This window comes from Mirounga angustirostris, unplaced genomic scaffold (assembly GCF_029215605.1).
Source record: "Mirounga angustirostris isolate CCGP_5_RB_7025 unplaced genomic scaffold, mMirAng1.0.hap1 SCAF_7, whole genome shotgun sequence".
In the NCBI taxonomy this organism is placed as follows: domain Eukaryota; kingdom Metazoa; phylum Chordata; class Mammalia; order Carnivora; family Phocidae; genus Mirounga; species Mirounga angustirostris.
Window position 1 is genome coordinate 28,831,938 of NW_026991715.1, and position 20,180 is coordinate 28,852,117.

At 38.3% G+C, this 20,180-nt stretch overlaps 1 protein-coding gene across 1 annotated transcript in view; it reads right to left on the minus strand.

Moving 5' to 3' along the window:
* Nucleotides 1-20,180, minus strand: part of CDKL3 (cyclin dependent kinase like 3) — a 59,683-nt gene that overhangs the window by 39,249 nt on the left and 254 nt on the right. Inside the window, exons 2-3 of the mRNA XM_064595909.1 lie at nucleotides 19,728-19,910; nucleotides 13,403-13,597 (exon numbers count right to left, since the gene is read on the minus strand). Coding sequence (XP_064451979.1) covers nucleotides 13,403-13,597; nucleotides 19,728-19,892 — 360 coding nt within the window. The 5' untranslated portion in view covers nucleotides 19,893-19,910. The remainder of the gene's footprint in view (nucleotides 1-13,402; nucleotides 13,598-19,727; nucleotides 19,911-20,180) is intronic.

Below are 20,180 nucleotides of genomic sequence, written 5' to 3' on the forward strand. Positions count from 1 at the left end.
CTTTGTAAAACTCTATGTTTGACTACATCCTCCTTCGTCTTCCACTATCACACTTTGACCTCCATAAATAACAGTATTTCTTTCCATTTGTTTATGTCTTTAATTTCTCTCAATGTTTAGTAGTTTTTGGTTTATAGGTCTTATACATCTTTTGTCAGATTCTCCCTAAATATTTCTTATATTTAAAGCTGTTTAGGGTGCCTGGGTGGCTCAGTTGGTTAAGCATCTGCCTTCGGCTCAGGTCATGATCCTGGGGTCCTGGGATCGAGTCCCACATCAGGCTCCACAGGGAGCCTGCTTCTCTCTTGCCTCTGCCTCTCTCTCTCTCATGAATAAATAAATAAAATCTTAAAAAAATAAAAATAAAGCTGTTTAATGTTTTAAGATTTTATTTTTGGGGCGCATGGGTGGCTCAGTTGGTTAAGTGTCCACTCTTGCTTTTGGCTTAGGTCGTGATCTCAGGGTCATGGGATCAAGCTTTCTCCCTCCCTCCTCCTCTGCTCCTCCCCTCCCCATGTGCATGCTCTCTCTCTCTCTAAAATAAATAATAAATGTTAAAAAAAAAAAAAGAAAGAAAGAAAGAAAAGGAGCACCTGGGTGGCTCATTTGGTTAAGCATCTGCCTTCAGCTCAGGTCATAATCCCAGAGTCCAGGGATCAAGCCCAACATTGGGCTCTCTGCTCAGCGGAGAGCCTGCCTCTCACCCCGCTCATGCTCACTCTCTCCCTCTCTTTCTCTCAAATAAATAGATAAATAAGATCTTTTTTTAAAAAAAAGAAAGAAAGAAAGATTTTATTTTTAAGTAATCTTTTCACTCAACCTGGGGCTTGAACTCAGAACCCTGAGATCAAGAGTCACACGCTCTACTGACTGAGCCAGTCAGGTGCCCCTGTTTAATGGTATTTTTTATTTCAATTTCTTTTTCTTTTAAGATTTTATTTATTGGGTGCCTGGGTGGCTCAGTTGGTTAAGCGACTGCCTTCGGCTCAGGTCATGATCCTGGAGTCCCGGGATGGAGTCCCGCATCAGGCTCCCTGCTCAGCGGGGAGTCTGCTTCTCCCTCTGACCCTCCTCCTTTTCATGCTCCCTGTCTCTCATTCTCTCTCTCGCAAATAACTAAATTCTTAAAAAAAAAAAAGATTTATTTATTTGACAGAGAGAGAGGGAGAGAGAGAGCACAAGCATGGTGAGGGGCAGAGGGAGAGGGAGAAACAGGCTCCCCGCTGAGCAGGGAGCCTGACGTGGGGCTTGATCCCAGGACCCCAGGATCATGACCTGAGCTGAAGGCAGATGCTTAACCAACTGAACCACCCAGCGCCCCTATTTTCAATTTCTGATTGTTGATTGCCAGTATATAAAATTATAATTAATTTTGATATATGCAATTAATTTTGATATATAGATCTTAAATCCCACAACCTTGATAAACTTAGAAATTAGTTCTATTAATTTTGTTGCAGATCCCATAGGATTTTCTACATAGATGATCATATCATCTGTAAATAAAGACAGTTCTAGTTCTCAGGGAAAAAAAAAAAAAGGTACCATTTCACACCCACTAGAATTGCCACAACCAAAATGACAATAAACAAATATTGAGGAGGAAGTGGAAAACTGGAATGCATTGTTAGTGGGGATGTAAAATAATACAGCCACTTTGGAAAACAATTTAGCAGTTCTTTAAAGAGTTAAAACATAAATCATATGACCCATATGGTATTTTTTTTTAATGTAAGCTCTACACCCAACATGCAGCTTGAACTCATGAACTCTAAGATCAAGAGTCACATGTTCTATTGATGGAGCCAGCCACTCACTCCTACCCATATAGTATTCTTTTTTTTATTTTTTTTTTATTTTTTTATTTATTTATTTTTTTTTTTAAAGATTTATTTATTTATTTGAGACAGAGAGAATGAGAGAGAGAGAGAGCACATGAGAGGGGGGAGGGTCAGAGGGAGAAGCAGGCTCCCTGCCGAGCAGGGAGCCCGATGCGGGACTCGATCCAGGGACTCCAGGATCATGACCTGAGCCGAAGGCAGTCACTTAACCAACTGAGCCACCCAGGCGCCCAGTATTCTTTTTTTTAAAGACTTATTATTTATTTGAGAGAGAGTGTGTGTGCAAGAGTGCATGAGTGGGTGGAGAGGCAGAGGGAGAGAATCTTCAAGCAGACTCCCCACTGAGCTCCAAGCCCCATGGGGGTGAGGGTGGGGCACCTTGATCTCCAGACCCATGAGATCATGATCTAAGCCAAAACCAAGACCTGGATGCTTAATTGACTGAGCCACCCATGCACACACACACACACACACACACACACCCCATATAGTATCCTTAACTTGCCTTATTTTACCTCCCTCTCCCTAGCTTCTGGGAGCTTTGTAAACCAACAGTCCCCCAAATCATAGTGAAAACCAGTAGCCTACCAGCCACCAGAGAAAGTAGAATGGGTTATATCTCCTCCAAAGCCCTATTCCCAGCTATCATTATTTGACTTGTCTGACAAGTCACTGAAAAATCCCACTAGAAGCTTTGCCTTTATTTGACCTAAAGCAGAGCTTGCTAATGCAAACAGCCTTTCTCCTGGGGCCTTGGTCAGAAATAATTAACATCCACTTTATAACATTATAGCCACCTGAGGTAACTAACAATTAGGACAAACAACAAGTTGACCAAAATACTTAAAAAGATAGATTGGGAATAAGATGTCCATAAAGGGTTTGAAAGGCTTCAACATGGGCACCTGGGTGGCTCAGTCATTAAAGCATCCGCCTTCAGCTCAGGTCATGATCCCAGGGTCCTGGAATGGAGCTCCTGGAAGGCTCGCAGGGAGCCTTCTCTCTCTCCCTCTGCAGCTCCCCCTGCTTGTGCTTGCTCTCTCCACCCGCACCCCCACCATGTCAAATAAATAAATAAGAAAGCAAGGGACGCCTGGGTGGCTCAGTCGGTTAAGCGTCTGCCTTCAGCTCAGGTCATGATCCCAGGGTCCTCGGATCGAGTCCCGCATCGGGCTCCCTGCTCCGCGGGGAGCCTGCTTCTCCCTCTGCCTCTGCCTCTCTCTCTCTATCTCTCATGAATAAATAAATAAAATCTAAAAATAAATAAATAAATAAGAAAGCAAGAAAGGAGGGAGGGAGGAAAGAAAGAAAGAAAGAAAGAAAGAAAGAAAGAAAGAAAGAAAGAAAGAAAGAAAGAAAAGAAAGAAAAGCTTTAACACATTCCTGAGAATCCAAAAGCCACATACACAGCTGTGCACATGCTCAGGAAAGACTGGAGATGGTACGAAAGCTCTTACCTGTGGATGAATTTGAGGCTCTGAGCAAGCAAGAAGGTAAGGCTAAGTGAGAGTTGCAAACTGCCTGCCTGAACATTGAAGACAGATCCCAACACACTAGAAGAGCCCCTCAATATAAAAGGCTGAGAGAGGGCGCCTGGGTGGCTCAGTTGGTTAAACGACTGCCTTCGGCTCAGGTCATGATCCTGGAGTCCCGGGATCGAGTCCCGCATTGGGCTCCCTGCTTGGCTTCTCCCTCTGACCCTCCCCCCTCTCGTGTGCTCTCTGTCTCTCTCATTCTCTCTGTCTCAAATAAATAAATAAATAAAATCTTAAAAAAATAAAAGGCTGAGAGATTTCTTGGTTTCAGGCATTTATGAAAATCTCTGCCTGATCATTAGCTCACCACTAAGCCAAATGAGCAGAGATTTCAGTGGTCACACATGAGGAAGAATACACACTTTGCAGAATTAGTTCAGTAAAGTAACTAAACAGTCACAACAATAAACTCAGAGTGATGGCAAACTCCAATGTCCAGAGTTTCCACAATATCTTATTTTAAATTCCAGTTTTCAACAAAAAATTATAAATTTCCAAAAAATTTCCCCCTCAAAAAGGTATGCAAAGAAACAAGTATGGCCCATATATGGAAAGAAAAGCAGTCCATAAGAAATCTTCCCTGCGGTGCCGGGATGGGTCAGTTGAGCATCAGACTCTTGGTTTCGGCTCAGGTCATGATCTCATGGTTCTTGGGATTGAGCCCCGCATAGGGTTCCATGCTCAGTGGGGAGTCTGCTTGAAGATTCTCTCCCTTCCCTCACTCTCTCTCTCTCACTCTGTCTCTCTAAAATAAATAAATCTTAAAAAAGAAAGAAAGAGAAAAAGAAATCTTCCCTGAAGAAGCTCAGATATTGAATTTGCTGAAGACAGTAATCAACTATTTTATTTTATTTTTAAAGATTTTATTTATTTATTTGAGAGAGAGAATGAGAGAGAGAGACAGCATGAGAGGGGGGAGGGTCAGAGGGAGAAGCAGACTCCCTGCCGAGCAGGGAGCCCGATGCGGGACTCGATCCTGGGACTCCAGGATCATGACCTGAGCCGAAGGCAGTCGCTTAACCAACTGAGCCACCCAGGCGCCCAACAGTAATCAACTATTTTAAATATGTTCTAAGTTAGGGGTGCCTGGCTGGCTCAGTCAGTGTGCGTGACTCTTGATCTCGGGGTTGTGAGTTAAGCCCCACATTGGGTGTAGAGATTACTGAAAAAATAAATAAGTAAAACTTTAAAGAAATGTTCCAAGCTAAAGGAAATAATGTCTAAAGAACTAAAGAAAATTATGAACACAATGTCTCATCAAATAAGGAATATCCAGGGGTGCCTGGGTGGCTCAGTCAGTTAAGTGTCTGACTCTTGGTTTCAGCTCAGGTCATGATCTCAGGGTCTTGGGATTGAGCCCCCCATGGGGCTCTGCACTCAGCAGGGAGTCTGCTGGAGATTCTGTCTCTCCCTTTCCCTCTACCCCTTCCCCCACTTGTGCTCTGTCTTTCTAAAATAAATAAAAACTTTAAAAAAAATTAAAGAATATCCTTAAAGAGAAAGAAATTACTAAAAAGAACTAAATAGGGATGTCTGGGTGGTTCAGTCAGTTAAGCTTCTGCCTTCAGCTCAGGTCATGATCCCAGGGATCTAGGATCAAGTCCGGCATCAGGCTCCTTGCTCAGCAGGGAGCCTACTTATCCGTCTCCTTCTACCTGCTGCTCCCCCTGCTCATGCGCTCTCTCTCTCTGACAAATAAATAAAATCTTTAAAAATAAATAAATAAAAATAAAAAGAACTAAATACAAAAGAACACAATCAAGAAAGTAAAAAGGGCAACCCACAGGAGAAAAATATTTGCAAATTTTATATCTGATAAGCATCTAATACTCAAAATATATAAAGTACAACTCAACAATAAAAAGACAAGTAACCCAGTTTAAAAATGAGCAAAGGACTTGAATAGACATTTCTTCAAAGAAGATATACAAATATGAATTTGCCAGCCCTGAAGTTTTCATTTTAATGGAATTTATACTGTGTGGTCTTTTACATGTGGATTTCTTCATTTAACAGGATGTTTTCAAGGTCATTCATGGTGTAGCATGTATCAGTACTTCATTCCTTTTTATGGCTGAATACATTTCATTGTATGTATATACCTCATTTGTTTATCCATTCATCAGACTGATATATTTTTGTTTCCACTTTTTGGCTATTATGAATAATGCTGCTGTGAATATTCTTGTGCAAGTTTTCATGTGAACACAGTTTCGATTCTCTTGTGTAGATACCTAGGGCAAGAATTGCTAGGTCATATGGTAATTCTATATTTAACTTTCTGAGGAACTGCCAAACTGTTTTCCATACCATCTGCACCATTTTACATTACCACCAGCAGTGTATGAACGTTCCAATTTCTCTACTTCCTCGCCAATATTCGTCATTGTCTGCTTTTTAAATTACAGCCAGCCTGGTGCGTGTGAAGTGATTTCTCATTGTAATTTTGATTTGTATTTTCATAATGACTAATGATATTGAGCATCATTTCATGTGCTATCAGCCATTTATATATCTTATTTGGAGAAATGTCTATTCAAATCCTTTGCCCATATTTAAATTGGGTTGTCTTTTTACTCTTGAGTTGTATTTTACATATCCTGGATACTTATCAGATATATGATTTGCAAATATTTTCTCCCATTCTTTGAACTTTTTACTGTCTTGATAGTGTCCTTTGGTGCACAAAAGTTTTTAATTTTGATGAAGTCCAATTTGTCTACTTTTTTCTTTGATTACTTTTGCTTTTGATGTTATATCTAAAGAACTATTGCCCAGGAATGCCTGGCTGACTCAGTCAGAGGAGCGTGCAGCTCTTGATCTCAGGATTGTAGGTTCAAGCCCCACCTTGGGTGTAGAGATTACTTAATAAATTCCATTTAAAAAAATTGCCTAATAAATGGTCACACAGATCTTCATCTACATTTTCTTCTAAGAGTTTTATAGTTTCAGCACTTACATTAAGGTCTTTCAACCATTTTGAGTTAATTTTTGTATATAGTGTGAACTATTAGACCTAGGATTCAGAGTTTGTTTCTCTTTACTTTGTAGTAAATGCTCCAGAACTACATAAAACGCGATGTTGAAATCTGATTTATCACCTGAAAACAGTATTACACTGTATGTTAACTGGAATTTAAATAAATTTTTTAAAATTAAAAATATTTTAAAAATTTTTTTAATAAGGGCACCTGGGTGGTTTAGTCAGTTAAGCATCTGCCTTTGTCTCAGCTCATGATCCCAGGGTCCTGGGATCGAGCCCCAGGTTGGGGGGATCCCTGCTCAGCGGAGAGACTGCTTCTACCTCTCCTTCTTGTGCTCTCTCATTCTCTAATAAAATCTTTAAAAATTTTTCTTAATGTGATTTATAATACCTCTGCTTATGTAGCCCTATATGCTTGAATGTAAACACTCATTAGAGGGGAGAACTCAAATTTCCATATCATCTAACAGCCTCAGAGAACTTGGTTCTAAATCACCTAGAATCTCAATTTGATAAACTTTCCAGTTGGAAAGTTATACAATTAAATGTTAATGTGTATATGAAAAAATAAGCCAGTAGCTTCTAGAAAGAGGCTGAATAAGGATGTTTGAGATAGACCAAAAAACTGGGAATTCCCTTTATGCCCTAAAAACCAAATGGAAAATTCAGTCCTTGGATTGGATTGGATTGGATCCTGACCTTAATAAATCATTTGTAAAAGACATTTTAGGAACAACTGGGTACATCTTAAGGTTAGTATTACATGACATTAAGAAATTATTGTTTAGGGCGCCTGGGTGGCTCAGTTGGTTAAGCGACTGCCTTCGGCTCAGGTCATGATCCTGGAGTCCCGGGATCGAGTCCCGCATCGGGCTCCCTGCTCGGCAGGGAGTCTGCTTCTCCCTCTGACCCTCCTCCCTCTCATGCTCTCTGTCTCTCATTCTCTCTGCCTCAAATAAATAAATAAAATCTTAAAAAAAATTATTGTTTATTGTGCAAATATAATCATAATTCTGAAGTTACATAGGAGAATGTTTTGGGTTTTTTTTTAATTTAAATTCAATTAATTAACATACAGTGTATTATTAGTTTCAGAGGTAGAGTTCAGTGATTCACACCCAGTGCTCATTACATTACGTGCCCTCCTTAATGCCCATCACCCAATTACCCCATCCTCGTACCCCCTTCCCCTCCAGCAACCCTGTTTGTTTCCTATGGTTAAGAGTCTCTTATGGTTTGTCTCCCTCTTCTCCCTTCTGATTTCATCTTGTTTTATTTTTCCCTCCCTTTACCTATGCTCCTCCATTTTGTTTCTTAAATTCCACATATGAGTGAAATCATACAATTGTCTTTCTCTGATTGACTTATTTCATGTAGCATAATACCTTCTGGTTCCATCCACTTTGTTGCAAATGACAAGATTTCAATTTTTTGATGGATAATATTCCATTGTATACATATACCACATCTTCTTTATTCATTTATCTGTCAATGGACAACTGGTCTTTTTCCATAGTTTGGCTATTGTGGACATTGCTGCTATAAACATTGGGGTGTAGGTGCCCGTTCAGATCACTACATTTGTATCTTTGGGGTAAATACCTAGTAGTGCAATTGCTGGATCGTAGTGTAGCTCTATTTTTAACTTCTTGAGGAACCTCCATACTGTTTTCCAGAGTGGCTGTACCAACTTGCATTCCCACCAACAGTGTAAGAGGGTTCCCCCTTCTCTGCATCCTTGCCAACACTTGTTTCCTGACTTGTTAATTTTAGCCATTCTGACTGGTGTGAGGTGTATCTCATTGCGGTTTTGATTTCTATTTCCCTGATGCAGAGTGATGTTGAGCATATTTTCATGTGTCTGTTGACCATTTGTATGTCTTTTTTTTTTTAAAGATTTTATTTATTTATTTGAGAGAGAGAGCACATGAGAGGGGGGAGGGTCAGAGGGAGAAGCAGACCCCCTGCTGAGGAGGAGCCCGATATGGGACTCGATCCCGGGACTCCAAGATCATGACCTGAGCCGAAGGCAGTCGCTTAACCAACTGAGCCACCCAGGCGCCCCATTTGTATGTCTTCTTTGGAGATAGTCTGTTCATGTCATCTGCCCATTGCTTGACTGGATTATTTGTTCTTTGGGTGTTGAGTTTGGTAAGTTCTTTATAGATTTTGGATACTAGCCCTTTATCTGACAAGGCATTTGCAAAAATCTTCTCCGGTTCTGTGGGTATTTTGGTTTTGTCAACTGTTTCCTTTGCTGTGCAAAAGCTTTTTATCTTGATGAAGTCCCAACAGCCCATTTTTGCCTTTGTTTCCCCCGCCTTTGGAGAAGTGTCTAGCGAGAAATTGCTGCAGCTGAGGTCAAAGAGGTTGCTGCCGTGTCCTCCTCTAGGATTTTGATGGATTCCTGTCTCACATTTAGGTCTTTCATCCATTTTGTTTATTTTTGTATATGGTGTAAGAAAATGGTCCAGTTTCAGTCTTCAGCATGTGGCTGTCCAATGGAAAATATGCTTTTATAAAGAGATACAGTGACCTATTTAGGGATAAAACGTCAGGGTACCTGTAATTTAAAATACCTCAGAAAACAAAATAGATGAAGCACATATAGCAAAACATTAATATATTAAAACATATTTTTTAAAAAGATTTTATTTATTTATTTGTCAGAGAGAGAGAGCACAAGCAGGGGGAGAGGCAGGCAGAGGGAGAAGCAGGCTTCCCGCTGAGTAAGGAGCCTGATGCGGGACTCAGTCCCAGGACCCTGGGATCATTACCTGAGCCGAAGGCAGATGCTTAACCGACTGAGCCACCCAGGCATCCCAAAACATATATATATATTTTAAGATTTATTTATTTATTTGAGAGAGGGCATGTGAGTGAGTTGGGGGGTAGAGGAGGGGCAGGGTGAGAGGGAGAGAGACTCTCAAGCAGACTCTGTGCTGAGTGCAGAGCCCAATGTGGGGCTCAATCTCATGACCCTGAGATCATGACCTGAGCAGAAACCAAGAGTGGGATGCTTAATTGAGCCACCCAGTCACCCCAAAACATATTAAATCATAGTAAAATGTTAACAATAACATTATCCAAATAATAACAATTCCTTGTTTGGAAGACTATGAGTTTAAAATTCAAAGCAGAGTTTAAAAAAACTATGCAAGGGGCACCTGGGTGGCTCATTTGGTTAAGCATCTGCCTTCGGCTCAGGTCATGATCTCCAGGTCCTGAGATTGGGCCCCATGTCAGGCTTCCTGCTCAGCAGGAAGTCTGTTTCTCTCTCACTCCCTCTGCTCCACCCCACCACTCATTTCTCTTTGTCTCTCTCTCTCTCAAAATCTCTTAAAAAATAAAAATAAAAATAAATAAAACCCTATGCAAAAGTGGCCTAAACTTAGGGAAAAAGGGCTTTGTGGAGTAGGAGGTGGGATGGGGTTAAGAAATATCAACAGTGTTTAGGTATTAGTCAGAATAATTCATAATTCATAAAGGTTACTGAAAACTTAATAAAATTTAAGAAGCTCCATGAGGACAGGAACCAAGTCTTTTACTCAAGGCTGCATCCTCAGCTCTTACTACAATCAATGATTGCTACTGGAAGATGCTCAATGACTATTTATTGGATAAATGAATGAGGGAATGAATAACCATTTCTTCCCCATAAGTGGCCACATATTTGTATTTACACTTTGCTTCCAAAATGGTTTCAAAGAGGTTTAGAATAGTTTTTTCCAGGATTCACAAAACTTTATTCATTTAGAATTAACAAACTCTTTACATAGCACTTAATATTGCTTCACAAGCTTATAGGACTTGGACTATTTTTGAAGAACTATTTCAATTTGTATGAAGTTTACAACTTCGTGTACAGTATGGTATTTTCTCTGTAAGTAAACAATAAGCAGTTTGAATTATCACATGAATTCTAAAACTTTGAGTTTTTAAAAATAATTATATGAAATAAAAGCATGGTAATATTTATTGTTTATACAGCTTTTTTTATTAAAGAATTTTTTAAATTTATTTGAGAGAGAGAGAGAGGATGAGAGAGAGGGAGAGCACAAGCAGGAGGGGAGGGGCAGAGGGAGAGGGAGAAGCAGACTCCCCACTGAGCAGGGAGCCTGATGCAGGACTCGATTCCAGGACCCTGGGATCCTGACCTGAGCCGAAGGCAGATGCTTAACTGACTGAGCCACCCAGGTGCCCTGTGTACACAGTTTTAATCTGTCAGACCCATTTGCTCTAAAATAATGAGCTGAAATTATATGACATACCACTTGTGAAAGCCAGACACAGTCAACTCTCACTTGTGTGTTTGATAGTGGGAGACCAGGAGTGCACATCAGCACAAACAGCACATAATCTTATGCTACATAGTTTGGATATTTTATAATATATTTTAAAATTTTTTTATTGAAGTATAGTTGACACACAATGTTACATTTGTTTCAGGTATAAGAGGCTTATAATACTAACCAGATAAAAATTTTAAATTTTAAAAAACAACCAGAGTGAAAAAGATAAAACAAATTCCTATAATCAATTAGTTACTGTAACTGAATAGTAAATTTTTATTTGAGCTGCCTAGAAGCCAATATAGGAAAGAAAACGTATTTTCATTATTAAATAGAAGAAGGTAAACATATTTCTGGAGATAAAAAGCTTTTTCGGGTACTGAACTGTATCTGACTTCATAAATTCTTATGAAAAGTAACATGGGGTATCATGATAGACTCTATCTCAGACATTTCAGTCACATAAAAATATTCATCTGAAATTTGGAGATATTAGGAAAATAAAGTTTTCTTTTCTTGGTTTTTGTCAACATGAAGATAACCTTAAATCATCAAGGCCAGAACCCAGATACCCAGATAATAGGCATAATATTCTAATGAGCCACTTCATTCATGGCTGCCTTAATTCTCAGGAGTAACTAACTTCACAATATTCTATGAGGTGAATGACAGGGTTAATTTTACTTTAGGTCCTTGGTGAGACCAAGAGAATAAAGAATTTAGGTGCTTCTGTCTAGGCCTTTTTCTCTGCTGCCCCCACAATTCCATGGATATTCCTCCATATGTGGTGCTGAGGACTACCTTTTACTTTTCTTTTTGTCCCTTGGAGAATAATCCATCCTTAACTTCTTCAACCATAGTCTCTAAGAGGAAAATTCCCAAATCTGTATATCCAGTTCTGACAACTTCCTAGAAAGGCCATGTTAAATAATAGGTCAACCACTATTCTGACTGAGAAATTCTCACTGTCCCTTAAAATATATCAATGTTTCTAAAAGCAATTCCCCCTTGTAAAACCGGTTACTGCCAATGGCACCATAATTTTCCTGCACTCAATTAAAAATTTTGTAATTATCTTTGATTTCTCACTTTATTCACATCCCTTTCATATCTACTTAGTCCCCATATCCTATCATTTCCCCTTTGAGTCTTTCCATCCTCTGCCTTTGCCATCCTTCCTCTCCCTATTTCAAGCCCTTACCACTTCATATCTGGACTGTCACAAAAGCCTCTCTCCTGATCTGCTTCTACCCATACTTTTCCTCTACACTTGCCAAAATAAACTTAGGTTTTGTTTTAATCCGGTTACAGCCAGGTTCAAAATCCTTCCGTGGTTTCCCAGTATCCTCAGGAAAAAGTCCAAACTCGTCAGGATGAATTTCAAGACTCTGGAAACCTCTCCTCAGGGAACCCATGCAATCTTATCATCCTTTACCTAGTCTCTGTAAAGCTCACTCACTACCACTCTCTCAAGTCCCCTGCTCAGGCCTGCCACTGTTCTCACAGTGGTATTCCATCTGAATCTATTTCCTCTTCTATTCCAGTGAAATCTTAGCTACAATTCCAAATTCTACTTACTTTAATTTTACTTCCTCTTTGAAGTCCTCTCCTCCGAGTATAGCCCATACTGGTGTCTCCCTTGATTCAAGAAACACTTTCAAATAGATAAGGCATGACACGGATACAGATAACACAACTATTCCTGACTCCCTACCAGCACTACTTATTAAGTACTTAAAATATGCTTGACACAATGCTGAACACTTTATACCTACTACCTAATTTGACCTTTACAAAAAATCTGTGAGGTACTATATCCTTTTACCGAAGAGGACAGTGAGGCTCAGAGAGATCAGGCAACTTTCCTGGGATCAGAGCATAATGGGACTGCCACCTGTCACTGCAGACTACTGCAGTGAGCTGTGAACTGCACAGGTGTGTTGTTACCCAGAGAAAAGCTGGTGGGTGAAAATCTAGGAGAGTCTGATTCTACAGACTGTGCTCTCACTATTACATTATACGGCCTCCCCATGGATCCAGCTGGCAAGGAAATGACAATCTGAATTCCAGTTGCTATCACAACCACATTTTTCAAAACCACAAAATGAGATGCACTATTAGCAAGACAGAAAATTAGAAATTAAGATATCCAAAAAAGCTTAGGATATAAGATATTATGCCTATATCATTTATTAATAAATTTTTTGAGGCTCTTCCTGTTATTTCCTGTATATCTAACTTCCCAGAAAGCAGAGTTGAATTTGGGAACGAAATATCTCCATAAAAACTTGCTGAGCTAAACACTTACTAGGCAGTGTTAAAGGCAACACTAAAAATCAGAAGTTGATCTTTCCTGTCTTGATTTTTTCATGTTAAGCAAGACTGTGTACCTCTTAGCAACTTCATTTCTGCTTTCTTTCCCTAAAAGCATCCACATTCATTTCCCATTCCCATGTCCTAGTTTCCAGTTCCTACCTCCAAACCTTCCTACATTTGAGCCCGCCTGGCAACATTTTGATGTACTTTCCCCAGTAAAAGGTCCCAATTAACAGCTGGTTCCTCCTTACCAATTACTGATACTTCCTTTAGCATCCCATACTTGTTCTGCCCTGTTGTTATAGTTACAGCTTTATTACTGTGTACTCACTGTGTCTCTCTCTGTCAAATAAATAAATAAAATCTTTAAAAAAAAAAAAATAAAGAGCACTTAAGATTCATATACATCCTATTGGCTTACTCCGAAGCACTTACATTATTATTATGAAGATACTCAATTGCTCGAAGGATCTGGAAGAGGTATTTTCTAAGTCGTTTACTCTCTAGTCCGTGACAATAATGTTGTAACTCATCTAATACTGTGTGGTCAATAAATTCAAACACCAAATGAATTTTCTTTTTCTGCCTAAAAACTTCAATCAGATTGACCAGGTTTTCATGACGAAATTGCTATTGACAAAAGAAACAGATTTATAATACATTATTTCATGCACAATAATTTATATATAACACCTAATTTATATATAACACCTATAAGTATATATAACACCTAATTTATATATAACACCATATAATTTTTAAAGGCAGAAATATTCTCAGCCTATTTTTTTTAATAGGTTTTTTTAATATTTTTTTAACTTGGTATGCTAAGACGTATCTTTTTTTTTTAAGATTTCTTTATTTGAAAGAGAGTGTGTACAAATGGGAGGGACAGAGGGACACGGAGAGAAAAAAATCTCAAGAAGACTCCGTGCTCAGCAGATGTGGAGCTCTATCTCACAACCCTGAGGATCATGAGCTGAAACCAAGAGTCAGACACTTAACTTACTGCATCATCCAGGTGCCCCTAAGACATATCTTTCTATCCTTTAATTTGGTTTATAATTAAGTCTAACATCTGAGGGGTGCCTGGGTGGCTCAGTCATTAGGCGTCTGCCTTCGGCTCAGGTCATGATCCCAGGGTCCTGGGATCAAACCCTGCATTGGGCTCCCTGCTCAGCTGGAAGCCTGCTTCTCCCTCTCCCACTCCCGCTGCTTGTGTTCCTGCTCTCGCTATCTCTCTCTCTCTGTCAAATAAATAAATAAAATCTTAAAAAAAAAAGTCTAACATCTGAAATTTAAAATGTTATCTTTTCAAATGAGCATGGATTTCAATGCCACTCAGTACATGATCTGAATTCAAATAAATTATTTTCTTAGTTTGATCCTCAACTCTCAAAAGTGAAACATAAGTTCCAGGTGGACAATATAAATTAATTAATTACACTGGAACAAAAGAGTATCAAAATACGTAGAAACTTTACAGATATGTGAGATAACAATTTATGTCATAGGAACTTCACAAAAATATACAATTATTTGTGGATACCTTTTTGTTCACTGTCTATAATATTCTACTAAGTAACAAAATACCTTTTTAAACTAGTAACAATCAATGGTAAGATAACTTCAAAAGGTCAAAAATGGCATCTATCAGCTTAGAAAACAAATGAGGTTCAATATTTTATGCTGCTTACTTTATTTTTTAACACACTAACTTAATTATCACCAAGTCTCAAATATTTAACATCTTCAAATTACTAAAAGCATTTATTCCTTTGGCTACAAACTGAGAGGCATATTTTCAATGTTAGATTCATTAGAAAATTAAACTTTTATGAAAAATATTTGTCTTTATTCTAACAGCACAATTATCAATTTTTCTACTTATCTGTACTATCACATAGACCAAAGTCCTTAAAATACGACTAAAAGAAAAACATGCCAGGATATAATGCCAGATTCCTCTCCTATTTTTGCTCCCAATTCCCCTGGTTGGCAAGATGCCAGAGGGCTGCAGTGACACCATGTTAGCGGCAGCCCGAACAACTGACTGCTTTTGGACACTACACTACTAATCCTTCAATTAAGGAAAATTACGGGTTCCCTCTCTAGTCTTAAGGCTAAAGCAACGAAGAGTCAATGTGAGTTAATAAGCATTATGGAAGATCCACCAGGGTAAAGAATCAGGTGCTTTCTCAGATTAACCATGAAACTCCTAGAAATGCTCCATTGCCACTCTTCAAGTTGTTGACTTTTGTTTCCCTTCATTACCAGACAACTTTTCTAAAGATATTGTCACTAATTACTCTAACTGTAATTTATTTAATAAAATTCTAGCACATAAAAATTTAATTCAAATGAAGTCATAATGGCAACCTTTTTAGACTAAAAATGTGAATTAATCCAAGAACTCTCTCTTGTTGAATTAGATAAGATCAAACTAAAAATTCCATAAGAAATAAGCCAACAAGGGGCACCTGGGTGGCTTGGTTGGTTAAGCCTCTGACTCTTGATTTCTCCTCAGGTCTTGATCTTAGGCCCAGCATGGAGCCTACTTAAAAATAAAACAAACAAAAACACCCAAACAAATAAATAAGCCAATGAGAATAAATAGTTAAGGTGTTTCAAAACAGTCTGCATAATAGTTGTAATAGTTAAGTACATTTTCTAATTCTTCTCTGTGTTCTTGCCACATATTGGTTGTTTTTACAAAATGATAAAGTAGAGGGGTGCCTGGGTGGCTCAGTTGTTGGGCATCTGCCTTCAGCTAAGGTCATGATCCCAGGGTCCTGGGATTGAGCGTTGGGCTCCCTGCTCAGCAGGGAGCCTGCTTCTCCCTCTCCCACTCTCCCTGCTTGTGTTCCCTCTCTCGCTCTCTCTGTCAAATAAATAAATAAAATCTTCGAAAAAAAAAAACCAAAATGATAAAGTAGAAAAAAATAATCAGCTTAAATGTAACAGAGTTGAAGAAAGAGCAAAAGATACTGCCTGGGAAAAGATCTCCATCTAATCAGATTTTCACTTATGGTGTACAACAACTGCCTTACAGTATTAAATGTTTTAGGTCATCAGGAATAGGACTGGCATCTCACAAAATCATAACATCTTTACTGACTTTACCTTTTCTTTCCACTGTCTAGAAAGAGTACTTCAACAATCCACATATATATATGCTTAACATATTTATTTTATTTAAAAAACAAATTTGTCCATATCTAATATAGACTTACAAAGAAGAGAATTTCACAGAACTAGAACAAATAATCCTAAAATTTATATAGAATCACAAAAGACCTCGAATAGTCAAAGCAATGTTGAGAAAGTAGAACAAAACTGGAAGTATCACAATCCCAGATTTCAAGATATACTACAAGGCTATAGTATCAAAATAGTATGGTACTGACACAAAAATAGACAAACAGATCAACAGAACAGGCCACAGAGATCAATGGAACACACAGATAAATAGAAATGGCATAAAAACTTGCCCACAAATCAAAAGAACAGAACACACCTACATGGTCAATTAATTCACAACAGAAGAGGCAAGACAATCACGAAAAGACAGTCTTTTCAAAACTGGACAGCTAGATGCAAAAAAATGAAACTGTACCACTTTCTAACACCATACACAAAAATAAACTCAAAATGGATTAAAGACCTAAATGTGAGACCTGAAACCATAAAACTCCTAAAAGAAAACATTAGGCAGTTATCTCTTAGAAATCCCCCTTAGCAACATGTTTATGGATCTATGTCCTCAGACAAGGGAAATAAAAGCAAAAATAAATTATTGGGACTATACCAAAATAAAAAGCTTTTGCACAGCAAAGGAAACCATCAACAAAACAAAAAGGCAACCTACTGAATGGGAGAAGACACTTAAAAATGATGTATAGGATAAGGGTTTAATATCCAACATATATAAAGAACTTACACAACTCGACACTAAAAAAGACAAACAATACTATTTAAAAATGGGCAAAGGACCTGGATAGACATTTTTCCAAAGGAGATATACAAATGGCAAACAGACACATAAAAGACGCTCAACATCACTCATCATCAGGGAAATGCAAATCAAAACCAAAATGAGGTATCACCTCACACCAATCAGAATGGCTAGTATTAAAAAGACAAGAAAATAACAAGTGTTGGCAAGAATGTGGAGGAAAGGAAACCCTTGTGCACTGTTGGGTGGGGGGGTGGCTATACATTGAAGAAGCTGCTATGGAAAATAGTATGGAGGTTGCTCAAAAAATTAGATGTAGCAATACCACATGATCCAGTAATTCCATTACTGGGTATTTGCCCAAAGAGAGTGAAAACACTAATTCAAAAAGATATATGCACCCCTATGGTTACTGCAGTGTTAATACAATAGCCAAGATACGGAAGCAACCAAAGTATCCATCCATAGACGAATGGATAAAGAAGATATGGTGTATATATACGATAGAATATTACTCAACCATAGATTTTTTTTTAAAGTAATCTCTAGGGCGCCTGGGTGGCTCAGTCGTTAAGCGTCTGCCTTCGGCTCAGGTCATGATCCCGGGGTCCTGGGATCGAATCCCACATCGGGCTCCCTGCTCTGTGGGAAGCCTGCTTCTCCCTCTCCCACTCCCCCTGCTTGTGTTCCTGCTCTCGCTATGTCTCTCTCTGTCAAAAAAAATAAATAAAAAATCTTAAAATATAGATATATAAAAGTAATCTCTACACCCAATGTGGGGCTCAAACTCACAACCCTGAGATCAAGAGTCACATGCTCTACTGACTGAACCAGTCAGGTGCCCCACCCCCCCAAAATGAGATCTTAACATTTGAGACATGGATGGACCTAGAAGGTGTAACAGAGTGAAATAAGTCAGATAAAGAAAGACAAATACCATATGACTTCACTTATATGTGGAATCGAAAAAACACAAAACAAATGAACAAACAAAAAAATCAAACAGGCTCTTACATACAGAAAACAAACTGGTGGTTGCCAGAGGAGACAAAGGGTGAGCTAGATAAAAGGGGATTAAGAGGTATAAACTTCCAGGGATAAAACTAAAAAGTCACAGAAATGAAAAGTACAGCACAGGGAATATGGTCAATAACATTGTATGGTGACAGATGACGACACTTATGGTGAGCACTCAGTAATGTAGAGAAATGTCAAATCACTACATTGTACACCTGAAATTAATATAACATTGTATGTTAATTATACTTCAATTGTAAAAAAGAGGTGAATATTACTTTTGTATCAGATAAAAATGAAAGAGTATTGGGGCGCCTGGGTGGCTCAGTTGGTTAAGCCACTGCCTTCGGCTCAGGTCATGATCCTGGAGTCCCGGGATCGAGTCCCGCATCGGGCTCCCCGCTCAGCGGGGAGTCTGCTTCTCCCTCTGACCCTCTCCCTTCTCATGCTCTCTCTCTCTCTCTCTCTCATTCTCTCTCTCAAATAAATAAATAAAATCTTTAAAAAAAAAATGAAAGAGTATCTATTTTCTTCACATAAAACATCTAGACTATGTTGTCAAAGTCATAAACCTTACAGCATCTAGACAAATTCTAATAAACAAAATATGTAGATTTAAATATTTTTTTAATCCCTAGTTTTGTACCCAATCCCCAAGGACCTAGAAGGTTAATGCTCCTTTCTTCACAGTCCTGAGTTCTTTCCCCTGGGTTGACCTGTCATACCTACACAAAATTCTAATTTCCGCCCCATTTCTAAAAGCATACTAGTCAGCTTTACTTAAATGTATTCTTGTCGCATCAAATTCAACATTTCTGAAACTGAACTAGTTCCCAGACCATTTCTTGTTTGGGTCTTTCATATTTCCATCAGTGAGAACAGTCACTGAACTTCACCAATCCTTTTGTCTCCCTCTTTGTGTTTCCTTCTACATTCTTTCATGTCTTCTTCCGCAATATATTGTTTTAACTTTGCTTTTCCAACTTTAAATTCAAATTGCTGCAACCCAGCGAGGGCTCTCATGATCTTTACCAGGATTCTTGAATTAAATTTATAACAGACCTCCCTGTTTTTACTCTGTCTTACAACCTGTTCTAAAAAATAGTGCTAAATTATTATATATAGTTGCTTTATTTTGAATTCAAAACCTTCCACCTCTTACAAAATCAAATTTTGTCCTTTTAAGACAAGACTTTAAAACCTAACTCCAGTTCACTTCTCTAATCTCACCTCTTTCTACTTTTGTACAAAAACTCTACAGACCAATCAACGTCCCTGCTCTCTGTCCTTTGTCCTGCTTGAACACCTCTGAGTTTATGTTGTTCCCCTAACCTAGAATACAATAGTTTCTCCCTCCTACCTAATTCTGCACATCCTTTAAGACCAAATGCATGTCCCATTTCCTCCAAGAAAATTTCTCTACCCAACTGGACTTTGTGTTAATCACTTGGCATTTATTATGAGTCACTTTTTATTCAGTATTGTTTTCAAGTGCCCTCCCATCTTTCTGATTAAACAATAAAAATTCTTTAGAGCAGATACTGTCTTTTACTATTTCTGAATAAATATTTCATAATATTTGGCATAACTTTTGTTACATTATATATAAGCATATATATCTTGTATCACGATAAAATTTCAAAATGTAGACAATAAGATAGGGAACCACACTTTTTTATTCTACTCTATGTCTTAATACATATGTTAACTAAAAGATTCCCTATATAGTTTTTTATTCCATAACAATTCCTCTTTTGACTTACAGCAATTAAGGTAAAAGAAGCAAACCTTTAAAAACTTTATTTCTCTCGTTGCAATTTTGTTGACAGATTTTTCTGGTTTCTCATAAAATATCTTAATGGCCACTATCTGCCCAGTATCCTTATGTTTACACTTCATGACTGTTCCATAACTTCCCTCTCCCACTTTTCCGAGGGTTTCATACATCTCCATTTTCAAGCCCGGATTCTTCTTCATAAAAATAAAGAAAAAGAAGTTAAACATTTGTACTTTTATTTATTCAAGCTGGACAATGCATTTCCGCAATAAACTCATATTTTAAAATACGTAAACATGGAAAATATTAATCTTTTCCATAGATGCTTGTTTGTCCTCGGGAACTCTGCCAACTAGGCAGTAGGGTCCTTGTGGGGCTCCAGGGCTCACCAGAAATTAGGGAGCTTCCTGCTGTCTCGGTCATTCCTGTGAACACTCAGATTTACGATTCCCTCACTACATGTC